The following is a 23,892-nucleotide window of genomic DNA, read 5'->3' as shown; positions in this document are numbered from 1 at the left end:
TAGAACATGATACAGCGTTGGATGACAGAAAACTATGTTGCTGTAGGATGCAGACATACTGTAACCCTCGCCACCCAGATAGTGGGATTCAGAGACATAATTGCATTTTTATCTGTACATTCTGAGTTATTTCACCTGTAGCCACATGAAAATGATACAAAGAAGTGAACTTTTGACACAAAAACCTTTCCGATTTTAATGTTATACTTATTTGAACAACTAGATTTGAAAAGCAATGTCGTCCACCCATCGTAGACCCACCGTCGACAGTCAGTTTTAGGTGTGAATCCTTAAGGCTTGCATGGGACAGTGACGTCTCAGTTGTTCAGTAAGGCCTCTTCCATAGACCGAAAGTGTTCAAAGAAAAGGCAGCAATGCATTTTCTTTAAAATGGTAGAATTCAGCCCAGTGTTACACATGTACCTTTATATTCACTACATCTGCAACTCAAAAACACACAAACCAGACACTATATCCACCTTACTCACTGTGATGTAATGTATTCTACAATTTCTGTTACGGTAGGTATTTACAACCTGTCTCCCTCAACCCTTTCACTTTCTAAATCCGTCACAAATTGCCTGCTTTCCCTTTCCTTATGTTCTCCTTCCAGATGGAAGCACCTCAGACATCTCTGCGTCTGTGGGTCAGACTCTACCCTTTCAAGCCAGGAACTACTACAAGAGTGTGTCAGAGAACAAGGAGATAGTCAAGTTGGTCTCTGTTCTCGGCACATCCCTCAACTCCACCAAGAAGGTACAGTATACTGTACAGTGAAGCTAGTAGTATAGCAGATGTCATTTTAAAAGGGAAATTGAAATTTCACATTAAATATAATTCTTGGAACAACCATGAGTACGATACAAGGTGGATTGTTCAAAGGTTTTTATGAAGAGTGTACAGAAGCATTTTGTTAACGGCATGACATCAAGGATCAGTAGGAGCAGATGTGTTTTGAGTTCCATGGCCACACATTGACCAGAATTGCCACGATTGCCATTTCACACTTGCATGATAGTTTCCGTCCCCTGAAAATGACATGAGAGCAAACGGCATGCAAGAAAATGCTACAGTACATTCCAATGTGTTCCACATGGACAACTAAACATGGATTTTCAATGGCTTGCATTTCTCACATGGACCTCCCCTGTTTTATTTGTATTGTTTCCTAGGAGGTGATGACAGCTCTGGAGCGTTTTAGCCGTTACCATCACATCTGGAAGCAGAATCGTGAAGACACCATCCAGAAGTATGGAGTGATTGATTATTGGTGGTTTACTTGATGGAAGGATGAATGCATTTATTGATTGACTGATACTAATAACTATTTTATATCCTATGCATGTAGCATAACACATTACTGACACAATAAATGTGATCAAAAATAATATATTTCTGATGCTTTTGTGGTTCATTCACAGGTTCAGTCAAGGGACTCCTCTTCTCTCAGAGTTTGAGAGCCAGATACTTTACTACAGAGATCTTGAACTGGAAATCAATGCTGAACCCGAGTTCCTCACTGTTGGAGCTTTGGCTTTGTACACAGGTTGGATAAAGATGCTTGACTGTCCTTCATTATTTGTCTGTCTACTGCCTTTATAGCCCTGAACCAAATCCAAAATGTGTTTTTTTTCATCCTGAGACCCAGGCTCATGAAAACATATTGCATTTTGTATTATTATTTTTTTACACTGGGAGTGGATTCTCCAGAAACTGGCTAACAGTCCACTGGACGATGTGACATATGGTTCAACAAGCAAACTGTTGTTTACAATATATTGCATTTGGAGCCAAACGACTCTATCACTGCCATAGGAGAATTGGACAGATTAGCGACAATAAGCAACTCTAACTCTATTTTACATGTATATTTATGAACCTACAATATATTATACATTCATTGCTATTATATTTTACTGTACTACAGCATTATATAGTAGTAGTCCCCAATACACTCAACATATTCAATGTAATATCTTTATTTATAGGTTATATATAAGATACTAGAGTGTGTGTGGTGCAGTTATACACCCGATGGTATGATAGTAACTGATTTAACTGTCCCAGGTTAATGTCAATTTTAGTGATTCGTAGAAGACAACAAAAAAGACTAGAGAGGAGGGCCTATGAATTATTTATAGTTAAACTGAACTATGATTATTCATATTAGCCTGGATCTCACTTCATATTGAATATAGTCCAGGTACACAGTGCTTTCCACAGGCAAGGCAAAACCAAAAAAAGCCCTTAGGCTTAGTTTATACTGTGTAAGACAACCCCTGAAAAACAGATTGTTTGGCCCATGGACATACTGTAATGTGGAACGTCTTACAAACTGTGATCCAACGCCTAGAGCAGTGGTTCTTTTTTTTTTTGGCTCTGCACCACTAGCATATTTCGAACAATCCTCAAGGACTACCCCCTGCCACCTGCCCAAAACATTATTTAGTATTTAGTATGAGAACATAACAGTCAATTATATTTAATATTTTATTTTAAATAAATATTTAAAGCTTTATTATGTAACTTTCTTTTGTGAATTTGGTCTCCTTGATCTTCTAATATTTAGATCCTGTGTCTGGTTTGACACAGGATCTAAAGTGATACTGCCTGAAGGTCAAAATTCTATTTCTCCCCCTGACCAAGCAGGCAGGCTCTATTAGCTAGTGGTAAGCATTTCAGCACTTGCGCAGGAGACCTGGTTTGAATCCGGGGTAGGACATGAAAGTTACATAGTGCAGCTTTAACATTACTGATCATGAAGCCAGTATGTATACTTAGTTGCGTGCCATAGCAGATCTACAAGCTTACAACAGGTCGAGCGAGATGCTGTATGAGCTTGTAGATCTACCATTTTCTGTGCGCGACACCGCACACAACAAAGTATATCAAGCCCTAACCTGACATTAAGCCATGCATCACAAAACATAGTATTTTCAATTGTGTCTTCTTACCAGCGGACCTGAAGATGTCCCTCACGGCAGAAACCAAGAGCTGGATGGTGGACTATGGTCTGCACTGTAACAAGAAGTATCGCTCAGAAATGGAGCAGATTTTCACCATGGTGGATGAAGCAGCGAAGAAGCTTAACCGACCGATCAAAGACCTGGATGACATCCGCATCGCCATGGCAGCGCTCAAAGAGATCAGAGAGCACCAGATCTCTATTGATTTCCTAGTGGGCCCAGTAGAGGTACAGCAAGCATATTTCATAACCCGCAACCTTTCAGATATTGATGTTGGTTATTTACACAAAAGACTTGAAACATTCATTCATTCAAGATTGATTTATTCTCAAAACTAGAAAAAGTGCTCCTCGGAGCACAGGTCTCCGCCAGGTCAGGTAGGTTATTGTGGCCTCCTGGTGGCGCTATAATAGGCCAATGTGAAAAGGGTGGCATTTCTTCTTAGGCCTTTCAATGGGACACTGCATTCATGAGTTGAGGCATTTTGTTCCAAAAATGTGTTTTGCTAAATTAGACCTGCTGGTGGCGCTATAAAGGCCAATGTGAATGTGAAAAGGGGGGCATTTCTTCCTCGGCCTAGTGGGAATCTGCATACAAACTTTCACGGAAATTGCACATTGCATTCATGTTTTGAGGCATTTTGTTTAAAACTGACCAATCCTGCAAACTTTGGAAGCCACTGTAAGCCAAATAGGATGGAATATGAAATATCGGACAGATCCATCAGAATCACATGACTATGGAGATACTGTGTACCAATATGCGTGATTTTTGGACAGAATCTGAATGAATAATATCCAAAAATGTATTGTACATAAGTCGGCCTCCTGGTGGCGCTGTAAATGGCAGATGTGAAAAATGCAGTGCAGATGTTTTTCCTTGGTCTCTAGGGAGTGTGCGTGCAAAGTTTCACGCAGATCGGTGCAGTTATAGTTAAAAATGCAAATCGGCGTGTTATAGCGCCACCATGAGGCTGATTTGAAACATGTCAAGTGGCATTTCTTCCTCGGCCTAGTGAGAATGTGTGTGTGCAAGTTTATGGAAATGGCAAGCTGCGTTCATGATTTGAGGCAGTTTGTTCAAAACGGACCAATCCTGGAAACTTTGGAAGCCAACCTTAGCCAATGAGGATGGAATATGGGAAATCGGACAGATCAGGGTTGATCACATGACTATAGAGATACTGTGTACCGATTTGCATGACGTTTGGTTGAAAACTGTAGGAGTAATGGGGAAAAAGAGGTTTTGCACAAATCGGCCTCCTGGTGGCGCTATAAATGGCCCATGTGAAAAATGTGGGGCAGAGGTTCTGAATTGGCATCCAGGGAGTGGGTGTGCACAGTTTCGCAGCGACCGGGTCAACGGTGCCGGAGATTAGCTGGTAACACACAGACAGGACACACGCACGCACACACACACGGACGGACGGACGGACGGAGGGTAAAACATACTCTCTCGCCATGCCTTCGGCCTGGCGGAGACAATTACACTGTAGTTAAACTCATTTGCAGTGTTGTCAAGTAATATAATGCATTCAACAACATCAGTGTTGAAAATAAAAGTAAAACATAAAAATTACAGATAAGAAACCAGACAAATTTAAAACAAATCCGGTCCGGGCACTTAGGCTCTAATGTAGCCTGACAGCGCGTTGCGGGTTCGAGTCCCGTTCCCGACGACCTTTGCTGCGTGTCTCTCCCCGTCTCTCTCTCTCCCTCTTTCCTGTCCGTCTTCACTTACAAACTATCAATAAAGGCAGAAAAGCCAAAAACAAATCTTTAAAAAAAAAACAGCAGGTGTCAGTAAATGATAGGCTGGAAACCAGACGAATCTGCCATTGCGATTTTTTTTTTGCCGTTGGCAGATTTGGTCTGGCACCGCCCAGTTGTGATTGGATTTCACTCCCTCCGAAGTAGTGAGAGACCAATCAGGGCCCAGTATGCAAATGTGGAGCGGGTTTATCACCAGAGCCCCCTAGAAATGCAGGATTACACACAGAGATTCCAGACTGATATCATTATCTACGCAATAATATTAGTCTGGCCATGCCAGGCTAAGTAAATGATATGAAGCCAGACTTCATACGGAAATATTGATAATGCCCATGATGCAGCAGAGCGGGAAGCGTGCAGAAATAACATCTGTCTTTGATCAATGAAGATTCGAGGAACGCGTTTGGCCAGTATTTCCAGTGCGCTCGGTAGACCTAAACGATGTTGCCTGCCAGCTTGAAGCCTGTTATGTCTACTTTACCTCAAAATATAAAAAATGTCCATCCCACATCTCCCTCTCTCAGGAGTCCTACGCCATGCTCCATAAATATGAGCTGTCGGTGGCGAAGGAAGAGTCGGAGAAGGTGGATACGCTGCGGTACACCTGGGAGAAGCTGCTGTCCAGGGGCACGGAGGTGCAGAATGAGCTGGTGTCCCTGCAGCCCAACTTCAGAGGAGAGCTGATCAGCAACGTGGAGACCTTCGTGGAAGACTGCCAGCACTTCTACCAGGAGTATGATAAGGTGGAAGAAGGACAAGACATGCATACAAAAAACACATTTAACCCGGGAACGCATCTGTGTCATTTTTAGGTTTCTTTGGCTACTCAAAAATAGCAGATATACAAGCTCGTAGCGCGGCACCGAGTGCCGCGCTACGAGCTTGTAGATCTGCTATTTTAGAAACATTGTGAACATTTGTGCGAATCTTTGAATATTTATATATATTTAAAATAAACATTTGTAACTCAAATCTTTGCTTCTGGGGGTCCCTGGAACAAAATATTTTGAGATGGGGGGGTCCACGGCCAAATACATATTATTTTGGGGGTCCTTGACATTTGAGAACCACTGATCTAGCAACATACTTTTTTTCAAAAAACTGTTTTTAAACTGGATTTAGAAGACATTTTGTAGAATCAACCTCAGGCCTTAATGTGTTAAATTGTTTGTTTATGTCAACAGTCCACACACAAAACACATTAGGAAAGGGCATAAATACTAGCATATTTTAGGCTACTAGATATAAAAACCAGCAGCCTAAAGCTGTGAGATTTCAGTCTTTTGCACATGGACACACACCACAAATAGCATATTAATTCCCCTCCTAGTCATTCATTTTAATTACAGTGCATAATTAATATGGCCTTCTTAAGGGTCTAGTTTTTAACTGCAGACATTGCCTACTTTCTCTCATCTAGGATGGCCCCATGGTTGTGGGGCTTGCTCCTCAAGATGCCAGTGATAGGCTCATCATGTTTCAGGTATGTGGATAACCATCTACTACGGGGCTGCAACCATCGATTATTTTGTATTCTATCGATTACATCTTTGATTAATCGAATAATCAAATCATTTTTTTTTAATTAAATAATTTTATATATCAAAAATCAAGGCGGAAAATTTCTAATATATTTTATATAATCTACTTAATTGATTTGTCTGATTAACCACTTAAGCATTATTTTATACTTGGTTGTACCACGGGCACGTCACTATGACTCATTTATAGAAACCGACCGGCAAGGACTCAATTGGTAGTGCTGTGCCCGCTGTCGAGTTGTTCGAATAAGCGGTTGTCCAGAACTGCCGAGCCGACTGATATGTCCATATATAGGCATAGCCTATATGGATATTCTGTTGTCCAGAACCGTCGATCCAAACCAATATATGGGCATATACAGATGACATCATTGATCTCCATATATGGGCATAAAAGGGGTACTTTGACAAAGTACCCCTACCTAGCATACAGCGTTTGTAATATGACGTGTGATGTCATGTAATATGATTATCATCAAACTATATTGATGTTTAGTTGTTTTCTTAACCCTTCTCCATTTCAGAATCGCTTTGACAACCTGTTCAGGAAGTACATCACCTATACAGGTGGCGAGGAGCTGTTTGGACTTTCTGTTACCCAGCATCCCCAGCTGTTAGAAATCAGGAAGCAGTTGACCCTGCTGCAGAAGTTGTACGGCCTGTACAACAGTGTCATCGAGACGGTCAATGGTTACTATGACATTCTGTGGGTTGACATCCAGATTGAAAAGGTCAACAATGAGCTTCAGGATTTCCAGACTAGGTAAGAAAATAGGTGTATTTATACATGGGACAGAATTACCACATGAAACCAGTTCGTCCCTATTCTGGGGATGTAGGTGAACAATATTGGTGAAAAATAGCAGATCAAGACTCCCATCAACAAAGTATATACTGTAGGGTTTAAGTTGTTAATATATAAAACATACTGGTCTATATTATAATTATCATGACAAAGTGACTGTAGTATTTGTTTTGATCATGCCCATGCCCATTGTGATTACTTTCGATTATGCCCCTTCACCCTTATGCAGCTTGTATATTCCATTCAATGGAATCCATTGTAAACCAATCCATCAGCTGAGTGAGGTGAAGAGAAATGAAGTGAACAGCAAAACTTTAATCTGCAAGTGGTGTCAATGTTTTTCCATGTTTCATCAAACAAACTGAGCTTGGGACATTCTAGTGTGTTCACACAACATCACACAATATCACACCATCATCCAGAATTTCATATCAAACAACATAATATGAGAACAAAGGAAGCAGAGGAGAAGAAGACGAATATGAAGAAGAAAGTGTTGCTGTGTAGAGAAGAAGAAGAAGAAGAAGTGTTGCTGTGTAGAGAAGAAGAACTTTTGCTGTGTAGTTGCTTTTCACCTCAATATCCCCTTTACGTCATGGCCTGATGTCTGGGCCTGCCCCTGAAGCTATAGTGTTATGTGTTTCATTAAGTTTGCATGAATGCTCTGAAGGATTTCAATCTCTCTCTACCCATTGTCTTTATCTGCGGGGCTCTGTCCTTTAATGTGGCCTGTGCTTTGTGCCCATCACACTGGAAATTGGAAGAAGGTAATGAAGTCTGACTGAAAAAAGAAGAAAAGAGATATTTCAGTCTAGGGAAGACCGTATTCTGGCCATTGTGAGATAGTTTGTGGTAACCTTTCTGTTACCTTTTGCTCTGCCTTCTTATCAGCATAAAGAGAGCTAAAAGTCTGTTAAGCTAATATGATATCTGCCTAATTAAATGACGTCCCATTGGACACTTGCTGCTAGGCACATAACTCATCTGTTTATCGCTTGCGCGCGCACGCGCACACACACACACACACACACACACACACACACACACACACACACACACACACACACACACACACACACACACACACACACACACACACACAGCTGTTCTTCGTGTGAACTAATTGTAAATGAGAAGTTTTAAAGCCTCTTCTAACTGTATTAGTGATTTTTTTTTCTTATAATGTTTTGTTTTGATTACAGATGTCGTAAGCTGCCCCGTGCCCTGAAGGAGTGGCAGGCCTTTCTAGACCTGAAAAAAACTATTGATGAATTCAGTGAGTGCTGCCCCTTGCTGGAGCTGATGACCAACAAGGCCATGATGGCCCGCCACTGGAAGAGGATCACTGAGGTGACGACCACACATACTATAGACAATCACTGAGACAGGAGCCAATGTACATGTTTCATGTGTTATTCTGTATGCAAGTTATTCAGTAGCTGCTGTGTAACAGCCTAATTTGGAACTTTATAATTAAAATACGTGTTTGTTGGGCCAGGTGACTGGGCATAGCTTTGAGGTGGAGACCGACGCTTTCAAACTGCGTAACATCATGGAGGCTCCACTTCTAAGGTACAAAGAGGAGATTGAGGTAAGTGTGGAAAGGTCTTACACAACTACTGGTTACAGTATTGCTATGTGGTGCTTTTTATTTGTTATTTATAATTTGTTTTACATGGATTCTATGCTGCTAATATCTAAAGAGGATATGAGAAGCAACATAAGAATAATCTGAAAAGGTGACGATTGATTTTGACATATCTCACTAGGTGTCGACGAATGAAGTGAAAACAGAAAACCACCTCATGAATATGAATGTGCAGTTTAGTAATTTCCGACACTAATGCTTAGGTGCTTTAAAGTAGAAGACTGTACAACGTGCCAAAGTCACAAATTATTTTTTATGTCAACCTTTCAATCTTTCAGTAAGGTGGAGCTTTTGGCATCAGTTAGATACAGTAGACCTACCTATTTGATTAAATCCTTTCATTCAGGCTTTTAAATGAACTATATAAACAGTTATAGTGATGTGGCAAGTTTATATTATGCTGTTTAAATCCAATGGACATCTTTATGGTCAGGTGAGTGAATCATGTGGACCGTGCTCCTATTTCAGTACATGCAGCTTCAGAAGTTTGTAGTAGTATTAGTGATATATATATCCACATATAAGGTGGAGGTAGATAGACTGTAGACATAATAAAATGTACTATTAAAATGAAATGGGTTTTGTAATGCCCCAGTGACTTGCAATTAGTGCCCCAAATTGCCACATCTATAGTTATGTAAGCAGGGTAACTTTATATTTGATTAATACGTGCGTTTGCCCTGTCGCTGTCAGTTTGATAAATCTTTGAGTTTCTTCTGCAGGACATTTGCATCAGTGCAGTGAAGGAGCGGGACATTGAACAAAAGATGAAGCAGGTCATCGCCGAGTGGGACAACAAGACGTTCACCTTCGCTGTCTTCAAGACCCGCGGAGAGCTGCTCCTGAGAGGCGACAGCACATCAGAGATCATTACCAGTATGGAAGACAGCCTGATGATGCTCGGCTCACTTATGAGTAACAGGTACATGAACGACGTCGTAGGACGGAGCATCATTTAAGCATAAAGGTCACTGGGAACAGCATCATTAGGTTGAGATGCCTCATGCTTTTTGTTACAGTAAAAGAGCAGCGTGGGTTGATATATTTTCTTGCCCCGCTAGGGCAGACGCTCTAAGAATGGCAATGCCAGTTAGTCCGTCCACTTTTCTTCAAAACAACATAAATCGGAAAAACTGCTGGCCGTATTTCCATGCCGTTCTATACTTTGTCCCCTACTTTTTTTCTCCCCTCTACACCAAATCTCTTCCTAAAAAATTGTCAAATGCAAGCTCACAACGTGTCACTTCACCTTTCTAATATGTTGCTTTACTGTTAGTGAAACAACAAAAGTATTTCTGTGATATAGTGATGATTCTTGTCTGCATTAATTGCTGATTTAATCAGAATCAGAATCAGGTTTATTGTCACATCACAGGTTTACAAGGTAAAAAAGTGGGTGAAATTTGTTTTTGTACATCATTCCCATCGCAACGTTAAATTCCGTAGAAAGAAGAGTGGGGAGAGAGAGAAGAAGAGGGGTAGGGGGGCAAGTGGGAAGGAGATCAAACAAGAGAACAATAGAAGCCAAAAACAAGTTATCTACATATTTACAAAGTACCTGAGATAAGAGACAGACTAAGGTGCCTGAGCATAGCAGCAATGTATGTATACTGTGCATGATATACTTATAGACGTTAAGGTGCTTAGAGAAAAAAAGAAAAGAAAAAAAAAGTGACTATATTTGGTTGTAGCTGAACACACTGTGTCCTACATATAATTGGCTGCTTATCTCAGACTAGTATTGCCTCCTGCACTGTCAACTTGAATAACACTGATCTTTGATTCTAGTTAAGCACCTCTACTTGCTAAAACGCCTACACTCAGTATGGCCCTTAAAATGCACCACATAGTGGAATAGGTGATAGAACAGATTGATACCGGTAAGAGGCAAAGTTAATTGGGCAGTTTAGGTTTACTGTAATTGCACCAACTATCGCCTCACTCAGATAATGACATCATTTAACCTGATTGTTACTACTGTAAGTATGTCCCCTCCGGGAAGATTGCTAATACAAGCCATTATTGCTGTCAGATAATGCAACCTTTTGCAAAGCTATAACTACGTTTTATGTAATGTAATGCTGTCAGCCTGATTATTAAGTGAACGTATTTATCCTGACTGGACCTCTGCAGATACAACACTCCTTTCAAGGCCCAGATTCAGAAGTGGGTGCAGAATCTGTCCAACACCACAGACATAATTGAGAACTGGATGACCGTGCAGAACCTGTGGATCTACCTGGAGGCTGTGTTTGTAGGAGGAGACATCGCCAAACAGCTGCCTAAGGTACATTCAATTACAGGGGACCCAATTGGATAGGGTTTTTTATCTATTATGGATTTTGTGATCCCAAGGACAAATTAGGTTCATGTGGGTTACACCCACACACACACACACACACACACACACACACACACACACACACACACACACACACACACACACACACACACACACACACACACACACACACACAATGCATCCGGTATTATTGCTTGCATTGTATTGTTCTTTCTTATCTAACCAAACCTGATTAATGTGCCTTTAAGAACCTAATATTTTTGGGAAATAGGGTTTCAGCAGCGAATAAAAATTCAGAACCATCTGACATTAATCTCTGACAGTATTGTTTTATTCCGTCCATACAAAATATATATATATATTTGTAATGAAAGTGTACCGTGTACCACACAAATAAGATGTGAGTGGCTAACTAATGTACCCAACGGCCATAGGAAGCAAAGCGTTTCTCCAACATCGACAAGGCATGGGTGAAGATCATGTCACGTGCCCATGAGATGCCCAACGTGGTGCAGTCATGCGTGGGAGACGAGACCATGGGACAACTACTTCCTCACCTCCTTGAGCAGCTGGAGATCTGTCAGAAATCACTCACAGGGTGAGTGGGAAAGAATCATTCACAACTAAACTGAAATAATCACTCTCAAAACCATCGTAACCAAGGGGACAGGATGACGGGCATGAAAAAAAGAAAGAAAATAAATTAATTCCATTTGTCTCAAATAAAAATTTAAAAAGCCTTGATCAGAAAGTAAAAGAAAAGTGACATTTTAATTCTGTTTGTATGATTATTTTAATTTAGACATAAAATAACAGGATATACTTTTCTTTGACACTTTGAATCTTCTGTATCTTCTGTTACTGCCTTTTATTTTGGAATTTTCTGCTATACAAATTCCCAGTTGGTGCAATTTCCATAAACACGTTTTATTGTTTACATTTCTGGGTATACTATGTTCTCCAGCTGCTGTACATCATTCAACCAAACCAACCATTTTCTGTACGATGTTCTCTTTCAGCTGTGATGAGATGTTGCATTGTTCTGTTCTTTCTTTCAGATATTTGGAGAAGAAACGGCTGCTGTTCCCTCGTTTCTTCTTCGTCTCGGACCCTGCCCTGTTGGAGATCCTAGGCCAGGCCTCTGACTCCCACACCATCCAGGCCCATCTCCTCAACGTCTTTGACAACATAAAGTGTGTCCGCTTCCATGACAAGGTACATCGTTTGGGATACGAGTCTGCACACATTTTCCCTTTTTGTGTTCTCTCTCCGATAGTGAAATGAGTGAATAAGTGAAAAGAACCACGTGGCACCATGGTTTGAACCACAGAAGCCTGATTTGTACTTTATTGTGCACATAGCAAAAATCTATAAGCTTACGGATTGCACGTTGTCGTACAACGGAGTATAAATTAAGCAAGAGTGTCACTCCACACTGTAGGAATAGAATAGAATAGAATGCTAAATTTCTTGCCAACTAGAATTCTCCCTCACATTTCTTTAAGGTCCTTATACCGGGAGCATGTAGGCTACCGGTAGCAATTAAACAGATCGAAAATTAGTGAATATTTTGCATCAAACTACTGTATTAATTTGGTGAAGCCCCATTCATACAGGTTGAAGCTTTTATTTGTGGTGGAAAATCAACCTTGTTTCAAAAATAATAATCATCGCCATGTAATATTCTGTGTACTCATGATACAAATGAGTTTGAAAAAAAAGTATAATAATAATTATTGAACAGTCCTTAACACTTCAGTCTGTGATAACAATAAAACGTAACAATAAAACTGATTGAACTTCTCAGGTTTATGACCGTATTATGGCCATATCATCACGGGAAGGGGAGACCGTGAATCTTGAGCGTCCGGTTTTAGCAGAGGGCAACGTGGAGGTGTGGCTCCATGCTCTGCTTATGGAATCGCAGAGATCTTTGCACATGGTCATCCGACAGGCTGCTCTTACCATCCAGGAGCCCGGCTTCCAGCTCATCGAATTCCTCGACTCCTTCCCTTCTCAGGTGGGTCAAACTCAATCACATTCAGATCAAATTTCGTGCCAAAGACTGTATTTAATGTTGTGTTAAACAGATCACCTTGATATTACCTATATCCATTATACAGTATGAATCGAATCAAAGTCAGATTCAGTTTTTATCATCAGCATTGAGTCTCATCTTCATGCCGAGCCAGGGTTTTGCAGAAATTTGTATTTACTGCATTTGCCACTGTGTACCGCCAATAATATAATAATGATATTGTCTTCTTGGCTAATAAAGGTGATTCTCTCAATCCATTTCATGCTAAGCTCTGTGCAGAATCGCTTAGGTCCAAAGGGCCTCCAAAGTGTAATTTCAGTGCCGTGAGTTATGCATAAAACAACTGTTGAATGTCATAAGATCGTATATTAATCTCCAAGTGATCTCGTCCTTGTTTGAAGGTGGGCTTGCTGGGCGTCCAGATGATTTGGACAAGGGACTCTGAGGAGGCTTTGACCAACGCACGCTATGACCGGCGCATCATGGCCAAGACAAACCAGCTGTTCCTGGATCTGCTCAATACACTGATCGACATGACCACCAGAGACCTAGGGGCTGTGGAGAGGACCAAGTATGAAACACTCATCACCATCCATGTCCACCAGAGGGACATATTTGATGACCTGGTGAGTAGAGCAGGATAGATAGTCGGATGATGACATTTGTTAGGTGTGTACAGGAGCTTTTCACCTGCGGTGTCCACTGTCCAGGCAAACAAAGGCCTTTCAGTGCACCTGCAATGACAAAGCCAGTGTCCGCATGGCGCTGATAGTATGGTGATATAATCAGAAACCTGATGGTCTACAAATGTCTTGAAACATTTTGTTGACAACATGAGGTTTGACACTCGGTAACTCTATTGATTCAGATGATAACATAAATTATTAAATGTTCTTACAGTGGGATGATGCTGGATTTGTAAGCATTGCTGCTCCGCTCCGCTTAACTTTCCTCACTACCAATGTAGTGAAATATTTTGGCCTCAAATGTTGCAGTTAATCACTGTTTCCAACCTTGAAGCTCAGGAGAGTGTGGAACAAATTAAATATTACATTTGCAGGAATTCCTCACTAAACGTCTTTATTGCTTCTTTAGAAATTGCCCACCCATTAGTCAAAAAGTGTGGAGGACGTTTTTCAAATCACTTCCATCTTTTGTCTACTTTCACTTCACCATCATTCTTCTATTCCTACCCTCATTGGTTTGTTGAACGTTCTCTCTCTTGTCACCTTATCTCTCCGCTCTATGCTTTCTCTCACTATTAATGTGTCCCACTTCTTCTTTTCTCTCTTTGACTTCACCTACATTTTTTTTACCCCCCCCCCCCCCACTGCCATTCTCCTCATCCCTATCTCTTCTCCATTCTTCCCGCTACCTTCTCTCCATCTTCCCTCCCCCCTCTGCCTCCCTTCTTTTTGCTCTCACATCCTTCTACTCCCTGCTCTATTCCTGTCCACCCTTTCACCTTACCTCTCTCTCACCTCATCCCCTCTAATCCTCATCTCCCATTACTTTCTTCTGCCGTTCCACATCTCCCCTCTATCCCCAATTCCCCATTCACCTCTGCACCCATTGCCTATCCTTCCTCCGCTCTCTCTCTCTCTCTCTACAGTGCCGGCAGCATGTGAAGAGCCCCAGCGATTTTGAGTGGCTGAAGCAGTGTCGCTTCTACTTCAACGAGGACTCCGACAGGATGATGATCAACATCACAGACGTGGGCTTTGTCTACCAGAACGAGTTCCTGGGATGCACTGACAGGCTGGTCATCACACCACTGACTGACAGGTACAGTACGTGGTCACACGGAAACACAGAAAGATACCAGACGAAAATGTTAGTCTAACTAAGGGGAGGTCCTTGGGCTTGACAGGTAGAGAACACGCACGCACGTACGCACGCACACACTCACTCACTCACTCACTCACACTCACACACACACACACACACACACACACACACACACACACACACACACACACACACACACACACACACACACACACACACACAGACACAATGCCCATGGCGAGGACGGGATGTGTTTTTTTTAGGAGACGTGAGGGGAGCGGTTTTGAAGACAGGATAGGGTACAAATAATGAGCAGAGGAGGAGAGAGGAGGCGTTGAGGGAGTTGCTCGGAGATAACGGTCTTCACCTCTGTCTCTGACAGGGTACAAAAGAGAGGGGGATAAACACAGGGGGCGAGAGAGGTGGATAATCAGGGAGGGAGATGCATCCACAGATAGAGACAGAGGCAGGCAGGCAGGCAGCCAGACAGACGGACGGACAGGCAGGAGCACACAGGAACAGAGCAAGATGAGAAGAGACAGGAGAGAAAATAGATGAGAACAGACAGCAGCATGGAGCCACCAGCAGACATCAGACAGCGGCTCCCCAGAGAAGTGGCATCCTCCAGGCCTCATGGCCTTCAGCACTCCCTAATGCCTGGATCCCTGTTCTTCTCTCGTCTCTCTGCACCCCGTTGTTTTTCTCTCCTCTCTCTCTGATGTTGCCTGCCTCCATGTCGGATGAAAATGAATCGAGGCCTTGGTGCCAGGTGGCTCAGCCAGTTAGTGCACTGTTTCCCAAACAGTGGGTCGCAGACCCATGGTTGGGTCGCGCAGAACAAGTAAATATCAGTTTGCTTCAGTTTCAATATCAGTTTATTATTTGAAAATTATGTTCAAAAATGTAAAAGAATCTAACATTTTCAGAAATGAATAACACATTTCAAACATTTTTCAAGAGAATTTCGTGAATAAAAAGAAAGAAATCTACGAAATTCCACAAATAAAACAAAAACGTAAGAAATAGTGAAAATAGCAGATCTACAAGCTCACAACATGTCTCATCGCGCCATGTTGTGAGCTTGTAGATCACGCAGAGTTTAATAAATCAAACAACACTATTTATACTGAAACCCTGTGTGTGTGTGTGTGTGTGTGTGTGTGTGTGTGTGTGTGTGTGTGTGTGTGTGTGTGTGTGTGTTCCAGGTGCTACATCACTCTGGCCCAAGCGTTGGGCATGAGTATGGGAGGGGCTCCAGCGGGTCCTGCAGGAACAGGTAAGGCTGATACTGAGTGTTAATTTAACTCTTATTGTATTCAAAAAACTATATATGAATTTAATGTAAAAATCACTGCTCTAAAGGTAAATACTGAAAACCGAGGTGTCAGAAATCCTATGTTTTCTTGCTTGTCAGGTAAGACAGAAACCACAAAAGACATGGGCCGCTGTCTCGGAAAGTATGTGGTTGTCTTCAACTGCTCTGACCAAATGGACTTCAGAGGTCTGGGAAGGATTTTCAAAGGTGAGAGACCTAGTGTTTTTGTATGAAATATATGTTTACAATATACTGTATGAATAACTCACAATAATAAAATGAATAATCGACAATAATGTGAAGTTTTGGAATACCGTTATGGTACATTTGCAGTTGCAGTCCATGTAATGCAATGACCAAAATACAATATTATTTCTCTCTATATTTCAACTTGTAATGTTTTTTTCTCTTTCTATTATAAATTAATGCCCTACTTTGTCCTACAAGAGTGTCACGCAAAAGTTTCTAAAATAGCTGATGATCTCACAGCGCATCACATTGCGATGTGCTGCGAGCTATTTTTGAAGGATTTTGAAAGTGAAATTGATATAGTCTGTCAGTGGGTTTTATAAATATTGAACCAATGAAAAGTAAGAACTTGTGACTAAATAATTACTACATTGAATCCATTGGAACACAGGTAATTTTTTTCTCTTCATTTCCTGAGTGTATACTGTACAGATGTACACTCTCAGAGTTCAGTTTACACTCAAGTATGTGTGAATGCTGTGTCCAGGTTTGGCTCAGTCTGGCTCGTGGGGCTGTTTCGATGAGTTCAACCGCATCAATCTCCCCGTGCTGTCGGTGGCGGCTCAGCAGATCGCCATCGTCCTCACGTGCAAGAAGGAGCGACGCAAGAACTTCATCTTCACCGACGGGGACAATGTGGAGATGAATCCAGAGTTCGGCATCTTCCTCACCATGGTGAGGATCAGGGCAGGGGACACCTCAACGTTCAGTTTAAAAAAACACTTAAACCCCACAGACCAATCCTGCAAACTTTGGAAGCCAATGTTAGCCAATCAAGATGGAATATGAAAACTCAGATCCGTCTTGATCACATGACTATGGAGATACTGTGTAGCGATTTGCGTGATTTTTGGACAAAATCTAAAGGAGTAATATAAAAAAAAAGGTTTCCAAAGTCGGCCTCCTGGTGGCACTATAAAAGGCAGATGTGAAAAATGCAGGGCAAAGTTTTTTCTTTTAGGGAGGCAGATGTGACTTATAGTCATACTAGGCAGTGTGCGTGCAAAGTTTTATGCAGATCTGTGCAATTATAGGTAAAAACTCGAAACGGCTTGTTATATTGCCACCATGAGGCCGATTTGAACAAATTCAAGTGGCAGTTGGGGGGACTAACATAGTATACTTTCAACTTATTATTTCTCGATATAATGATGAAAACACATTTGTGTTGACTGTTTTTTTTTACATACATGTTTTAATATCAATATTATATTAATGTTTTGCCAATTATTTGGGGGCCCATTTGAAATATCCTCGTGGCCTCATGGCCCCTGGCCCACAGGTTGAGAACCACTGCTCTATTCCACTAAGCTACTGAAGAAAAAACACAAGAACAATGTTTCTGTTAATTACACCCTGCTGGAATTAAAGCCTCATCTCACATACTGTATCACTTAAAGTAAATAATGATGGCTTTCCCCTGCTATTTTACTGATTTATTAAGCATTAAAATTGAATTCACCAAGAAAAAATGTAACACTAATTAAGTATTATAAAGGTTAATTGTGCAGGGCAGAAGTTAAATGAACCCAGCATGGGTTATTTTCCAGCCTTTTATGCACTATACATATTTAACAAGATAACTTGGTATTATTAAGTTATATAGAACTATTCATTATTCAGTAACACACAGTTCACTCGATCTACCCTCCCAAGACAAATAATTAAATAGAGCATCGCAGAATGACTCTTGCGGGCTGTTGAGAAGGGTCAGAGATTATATTGAGTTAGAGAGATTGTTATGAATGTGTACAGTGCAGAGAGAGAGCATTAGCATAGCAGAGGTAGGTTCTGAGCTGTGTGTGTGTGTCCAGGGGGATTTCCCTTGCTGAAGGCATAATGACTTCTCTATAAAGTCTGATTATCTGATTACATCACTGTGTTGTTCATTAACCCATTCAGTCCGGGAACGCATCTGTGTCATTTTTAGATTTCTTTGGGCCATTCAAAAATAGCAGATATACAAGCTCATAGCGCGGCACCGAGTGCCGCGCCATGAGCTTGTAGATCTGCTATTTTTTTTTAAATCGTGACAATTTGTGCAAATCTTTGAATATACATAAACTTTTAACTCAAATATTTGCTTCTGGGAGTCCCTGGAACACAATATTTTGAGATGGGGGGGGGGGGGGGGGGGTCCGCGGAAAAGTACATATCATTTTGGGGGTCCTTGACATGAAAAAAGTTTGAGAACCACTGATATTATAGCAACATAAAAACAAGTTTGGATTTAGAAGTTTTTTCAAAAGATACATCTACAAGCTTGTAGCGTGGCACTCGGTGCCACGCTATGAGCTTGTAGATCTGCTGTTCTTGAATAGCCGAAAGTATATAATAATGGTTATAGCTAAAAATCTAACATGACACAGTATGCGTTCCCGGACTGAATGGGTTAATGCCCCAAATGTACTGTAATATGTGCAGCCAATAACTTTGCAATGGAAAACAATGTTAATGAAACAAAATGGAATTTGCTTTGTTGAAATTTTAATCTCTTTGGATTGTTATAAAGAGACAATGTACATGACTTAAAATCATTAGATTATTCCACATTTTCTTTTCCATTAGGACTTTAAAAAATATATATATATATATTAAAACGTTTATTTTGGGGTATTTTGTGACTCTATTGACAGTTAAATGTCTTATTTTATTTCCTACAGTATGTGAAAATGTATCATTGTACACAGTAACATGTATCCATTTATAGCTACATAGAGTGTAGAAATGTAATCAGTTCATTGGGTTACATTTTGTAGACTCTTGGAGGAGTCAAACTAACACTGAGGATTTTATTGTATGTCTGATTCTGATTTCAAATCTTCATATGTTTCACCTGATTTAGAACCCAGGATACGCAGGTCGCCAGGAACTTCCCGAGAACCTGAAGATTAACTTCCGATCGGTGGCCATGATGGTTCCCGACCGTCAGATCATCATCAGGGTCAAACTGGCCAGCTGTGGGTTCATAGATAACATCGATCTGGCCCGCAAGTTCTTCACTCTGTACAAGCTGTGTGAGGAACAGCTCTCTAAGCAGGTACGTAGAAACATACTGATGGTTAGTGTGCCTACCACATCTTCTTGCACTAAATGCACCAAATCTCTATGTCGGCCGGATAGGTAGGTGGTCCAGAATCGCAAGAAAAGGCTCTGGTCGTGGCCCAAATGAGCCAATTGATTGCCATGGCAACCCCAGCCTAGGCTTGCTTGGCAAATTCCACACACCTGCCATTTGATTACTTAGTCAGTCCACTTTCCACAGTCAGTTTGCTCTCTTCAGACATTCTCCACACATTCTCAACTCATTCCCCACACATTTTCCACAGACGTTTACTACTGCACAAGGACTCTCCAGAACTGCCAACAGTAAAAGGCAGTAAAAAGCCCCATACAATATTGAAAAAGAAAGAAAGAAATATAATAATGTTTGGTTCAGAAATGAGAGCAGTGTACAAACACCTGTCCTTGTGAAACGAACTGTCCAGGGTGAAATCAGATGGATGATGTACGCTATTTATTTAACCTTTTGTTAACCCCTTAAACATTATATACTACATTTACTGGGCCCCCCCAGCGGTCTATACTTGAGATCCTCCTTTTTTCACCAAATCTCTTTGCTGAAATAGCCAATCTAAAAGCTCACAGTGTCAAGCCACGATACAACACGTTACGAAATGCCCAGAGTGGTTAAATCAACTCCAGTCATGAAGAAGAAGAAGTTAATGGAGAAGGTGAGGCAGGTTTACTGAGCACATGACTTCACTGAGGCTGTGCAGTTTGTATTCAGTTGATGTTCTGTCCTCTGCCCCGTAACTTCACATGCTTGTAATATTAATATTCTAGTATGAACTACTACAGGCGTGGATCTTTTAATGAGCTGTCCTGCAACTAGAACTAATGAAGTATAGGTACGCAGTAAAAGCCCTCAGTGTTAATTTATCCATTTGTACACCCCTTTAAAACAAAAAAGAATCTTTATTAGAATCACGTAGAATAGAAATTTTGAAAGTTGGCAGTCAGACATTTTTACATTTTCTCCCTTTCCCCAACCCTCCCCCCCATGTTGTTATTGCTGTCATATTTTCCTTTTCAAAAGATAATACAAAAAATCAGTAAAAATACAGTGGAATAAAGAAACGGACCAGACAAACAAACACGCAAACATGATTTCAAATTTGGTGTAAACAATGGAATGTGATAGAAAATAACAAGAAAAAAATAGACAGAAACAAAAATAAACTCAAAATGGATTATCCAGATGCAAATGCGCCACAAGCCCATGTAAGCAACACAAACCATTTGTACACTCCTGAGTTAAATGAACACAGAGTGTCGTACTGTGTATAATACTACCGTATGTATGTTTAAATGAACACCTCCCATCTGCATCCATGCTTCCAGGTGCACTATGACTTTGGCCTGCGGAACATCCTGTCAGTGTTGCGGACCCTGGGTGCCGCCAAACGAGCCAACCCCAACGACACCGAGTCCACCATCGTCATGAGGGTCCTCAGGGACATGAACCTGTCTAAACTGGTCAGTAGCATACAATAGAACAGTAAGTGGGGTTTGGGGACCCCCCAGTGCATGGTCCTTGAGGGGGTTCCCGTATATGGCATTGGTTCTCAAAGTGGGGTACGGGGACCCCCAGGGGTACTTGAGGGGGTTCCAGGGGGTCCCCAGCTAAATGATGGGTAGAAAACAAATGGACCCTTATGGGTCTGTAACTCTGAGAGTGTACAAATGGAACCAAATGGACCCTAACGGGTCCATTTGGTTCCATTTGTACATTCTCAGAGTTAAATTAACATTGATTTTACAATATAAATTGGGGTCCCAGAGATAGAAATGCCATTACATGTGGGTCTGTAGCCTAATGCATGTCAAACTGGGGGTCCTTGAAATTAAAATGGTTGAGAATCACTGCTAGAGCAGTATAAATCTTCTCTTATGGGGGTCGCTGCCATATCTTTTTTCAAATGGGGGTCCGCGGGCTAATCAGTGTCAATTTGGGGGTCCTTGACATGAAAACGTTTGAGAACCACTGGTATATGGTATCAATTGGGGGGTCCAGGGCTTAATGCATTAAACGGCGGGTCCTTGAAATGAAAATGGTTGAGAATCACTAGATATACAGTATGGATGGATAGATCTCTGAAATAAAATGTGATCTGGTATAATCATGTGAATTAATATAAAACATTGTGCACACTCTGCTCTGCACGTTCATGCTGTGACTCATGTAAACCTGCTTCTTTCTCAATGAGGCGTGATAAACTCTCCAGTTCTCTCTCGGTTCATTTCACTGTGTGTGTGCTTGTGTGTGCCTGTGTGTGTGCGTGTGTGTGTGTATTTATGCCATTAGATTGATGAGGATGAGCCACTGTTCCTGAGCTTGATAGAGGACCTCTTCCCAGGCATCCAGCTTGATAAAGCAGGCTACCCTGAACTGGAGAGTGCCATCGACATGCAGGTAGGAGAGAGGAAGGAGGCGTGTGTGTGCGTGTGTGTGCGTGTGTGTGCGTGTGTGTGTGTGTGTGTGTGTGTGTGTGTGTGTGTGTGTGTGTGTGTGTGTGTGTGTTTGTATTACTATACTTGCGAGGACCACGTATAGTAGCATTTGAAGAAATATACATTGTGAGGACCGTTCTCCTGGTCCTCACAAGACAAATGGTTGTTTTATAGTTAAAAAAATCATTTTTTAGAGATACGTTTACAATTAGAAACACATTCAGGTCAGGATTAGACATTTAGAGGTTAGGTTTAGGGATCGGAATTAGAGTTAAACATGATTTATACTTAGTTGCGAGCCAGTGTCATGCACCGAAAAATAGCTGATCTATAAGCCCACAACGCGTCGCAGCGCGACGCGTTGTGGGCTTGTAGATCTGCTGTTTTTCGGCTTTAGGCTTACGGTTAAAAATGTCAATTATTATTTTTAAATGGCATTCATAACATGGCTGTCCTAAAGTGTTGATGTCCTCACAAGTATAGTAATACAAACGTGTGTGTGTGCGTGTGTGTGTGTGTGTGTGTGTGTGTGTGTGTGTGTGTGTGTGTGTGTGTGTGTGTGTGTGTGTGTGTGTGTGTGTGTATGCGTGCTCTCTCTGCCTCTTACACAAGCGTGTGCACTTGTGTTAGAGGGAGAGGTTGGTGGATTGAAAAGAAACACAGGAAATCGAAAGTCATAGAAGAGACAGAGAGAAAAAGGGAGCCAGAGACAGATATGTTCAGTCTACTGTATCTTTCATGTCACCCATAATTGCCTCAAGATATTGCTCTGAAAGAAATAAAACATTGCATCATGTACCATTTCTAAAGTATCTGTGGCAAGTAGAAAGCGCTGGAACCCTCAGCCATCACTATTGTCTACTGTTCTCATAATGTGTGTTTGCTTGCATTTTTTTTATGAATGCAATTTTTCCACATCCCTGAAGCTGTGTATGTCCTGGGATTTAGTTTTTCTCGCTGTGAAAATGAAGGAATATATATTATATTATGTCACATGTGGAGCAGTATTGTGGAATATAAATGCCCCAGAGACGCATATTGACTGCATGAAGACTGAATATTCAGCATTTAAGATTCAATATTCAGTATGAGAGTCAAATTCTTGGATCTCGGCTCCTTGACAACGCAATAATATGAAAAACAGCACAAAAATAGCAATACAATAATAGCAATAGCAGTAAAGACAGTACTATTAAAATACAATAAGATTTGCACAATGCAACAATTACGCTGTTTGTCTGTCTGTCTGTCTGTCTGTCTGTCTGTCTCGGCACAGGTTCAGGATGCCGGACTCATCAGCCACCCTCCATGGAAGTTGAAGGTCATCCAACTGTATGAGACTCAGAGGGTCCGACATGGCATGATGGCTCTAGGACCCAGCGGGGCTGGGAAAACCACCTGTATACACACACTGATGAAGGCCATGACAGGTGTGTGTGTGTGTGTGTGTGTGTGTGTGTGTGTGTGTGTGTGTGTGTGTGTGTGTGTGTGTGTGTGTGTGTGTGTGTGTGTGTGTGTGTGTGTGTGTGTGTGTGTGTACAACAAGGTTTACCCTCGCCGTCTCTAGTTCCACCGCTACTATTAAGTCCATTTTATTGTGTAGTTACTTTAAAATTATTTGGGGACCCCTCTGGGGGTCCCGACCCACAGTTTGAGAACCACTGCACTATATCACATTAGTGTCAGGGATTAAGTCCATGTCGCACAATGCCCTGACCTTATTTCTGTACATTAGTCTGTGTAATTAACTCTGGTCAGTTCCATTACACGACACAGCTTGACTCTCATCATCACCTTAGCGCACTAATAACCATACACTATGTAATGCAGGCTGAATGCTATAGTTATAGAAGACTGACTATATACTACTGAGTGTGTAAATGTTTACTTTACTCTCAATTATGTGTCTATTCTATCAAATCCAGTTGTCAGTGTAATAATGTACAGTATGTGT

The 23,892-nt window shown here is 41.3% G+C and overlaps 1 protein-coding gene across 2 annotated transcripts in view; it reads left to right on the top strand.

Moving 5' to 3' along the window:
* dnah5 (dynein, axonemal, heavy chain 5) overlaps window positions 1–23,892 on the top strand; it is a gene marked incomplete at both ends in the record, with an annotated part of 164,451 nt that overhangs the window by 31,327 nt on the left and 109,232 nt on the right. For both annotated transcript variants that reach the window (XM_084052448.1, XM_084052447.1), the window contains 23 exons: window positions 614–756; window positions 1,173–1,249; window positions 1,422–1,546; window positions 2,958–3,193; window positions 5,263–5,481; window positions 6,159–6,221; window positions 6,804–7,042; window positions 8,287–8,434; window positions 8,583–8,675; window positions 9,455–9,654; window positions 10,866–11,019; window positions 11,469–11,632; window positions 12,093–12,249; window positions 12,842–13,054; window positions 13,474–13,698; window positions 14,685–14,857; window positions 16,066–16,136; window positions 16,275–16,382; window positions 16,912–17,099; window positions 19,270–19,464; window positions 20,829–20,963; window positions 21,793–21,900; window positions 23,215–23,368. In XM_084052448.1, coding sequence (XP_083908574.1) covers window positions 614–756; window positions 1,173–1,249; window positions 1,422–1,546; window positions 2,958–3,193; window positions 5,263–5,481; window positions 6,159–6,221; window positions 6,804–7,042; window positions 8,287–8,434; window positions 8,583–8,675; window positions 9,455–9,654; window positions 10,866–11,019; window positions 11,469–11,632; window positions 12,093–12,249; window positions 12,842–13,054; window positions 13,474–13,698; window positions 14,685–14,857; window positions 16,066–16,136; window positions 16,275–16,382; window positions 16,912–17,099; window positions 19,270–19,464; window positions 20,829–20,963; window positions 21,793–21,900; window positions 23,215–23,368 — 3,588 coding nt within the window. The remainder of the gene's footprint in view (window positions 1–613; window positions 757–1,172; window positions 1,250–1,421; window positions 1,547–2,957; window positions 3,194–5,262; window positions 5,482–6,158; window positions 6,222–6,803; window positions 7,043–8,286; window positions 8,435–8,582; window positions 8,676–9,454; window positions 9,655–10,865; window positions 11,020–11,468; window positions 11,633–12,092; window positions 12,250–12,841; window positions 13,055–13,473; window positions 13,699–14,684; window positions 14,858–16,065; window positions 16,137–16,274; window positions 16,383–16,911; window positions 17,100–19,269; window positions 19,465–20,828; window positions 20,964–21,792; window positions 21,901–23,214; window positions 23,369–23,892) is intronic.

This window comes from Gymnoscopelus microlampas (assembly GCF_963454915.1).
Source record: "Gymnoscopelus microlampas genome assembly, chromosome: 3".
Taxonomy (NCBI): Eukaryota; Metazoa; Chordata; class Actinopteri; order Myctophiformes; family Myctophidae; genus Gymnoscopelus; species Gymnoscopelus microlampas.
Note: the sequence above shows the minus strand (reverse complement) of the source record. Positions and strands in the feature narration are given on the sequence as shown.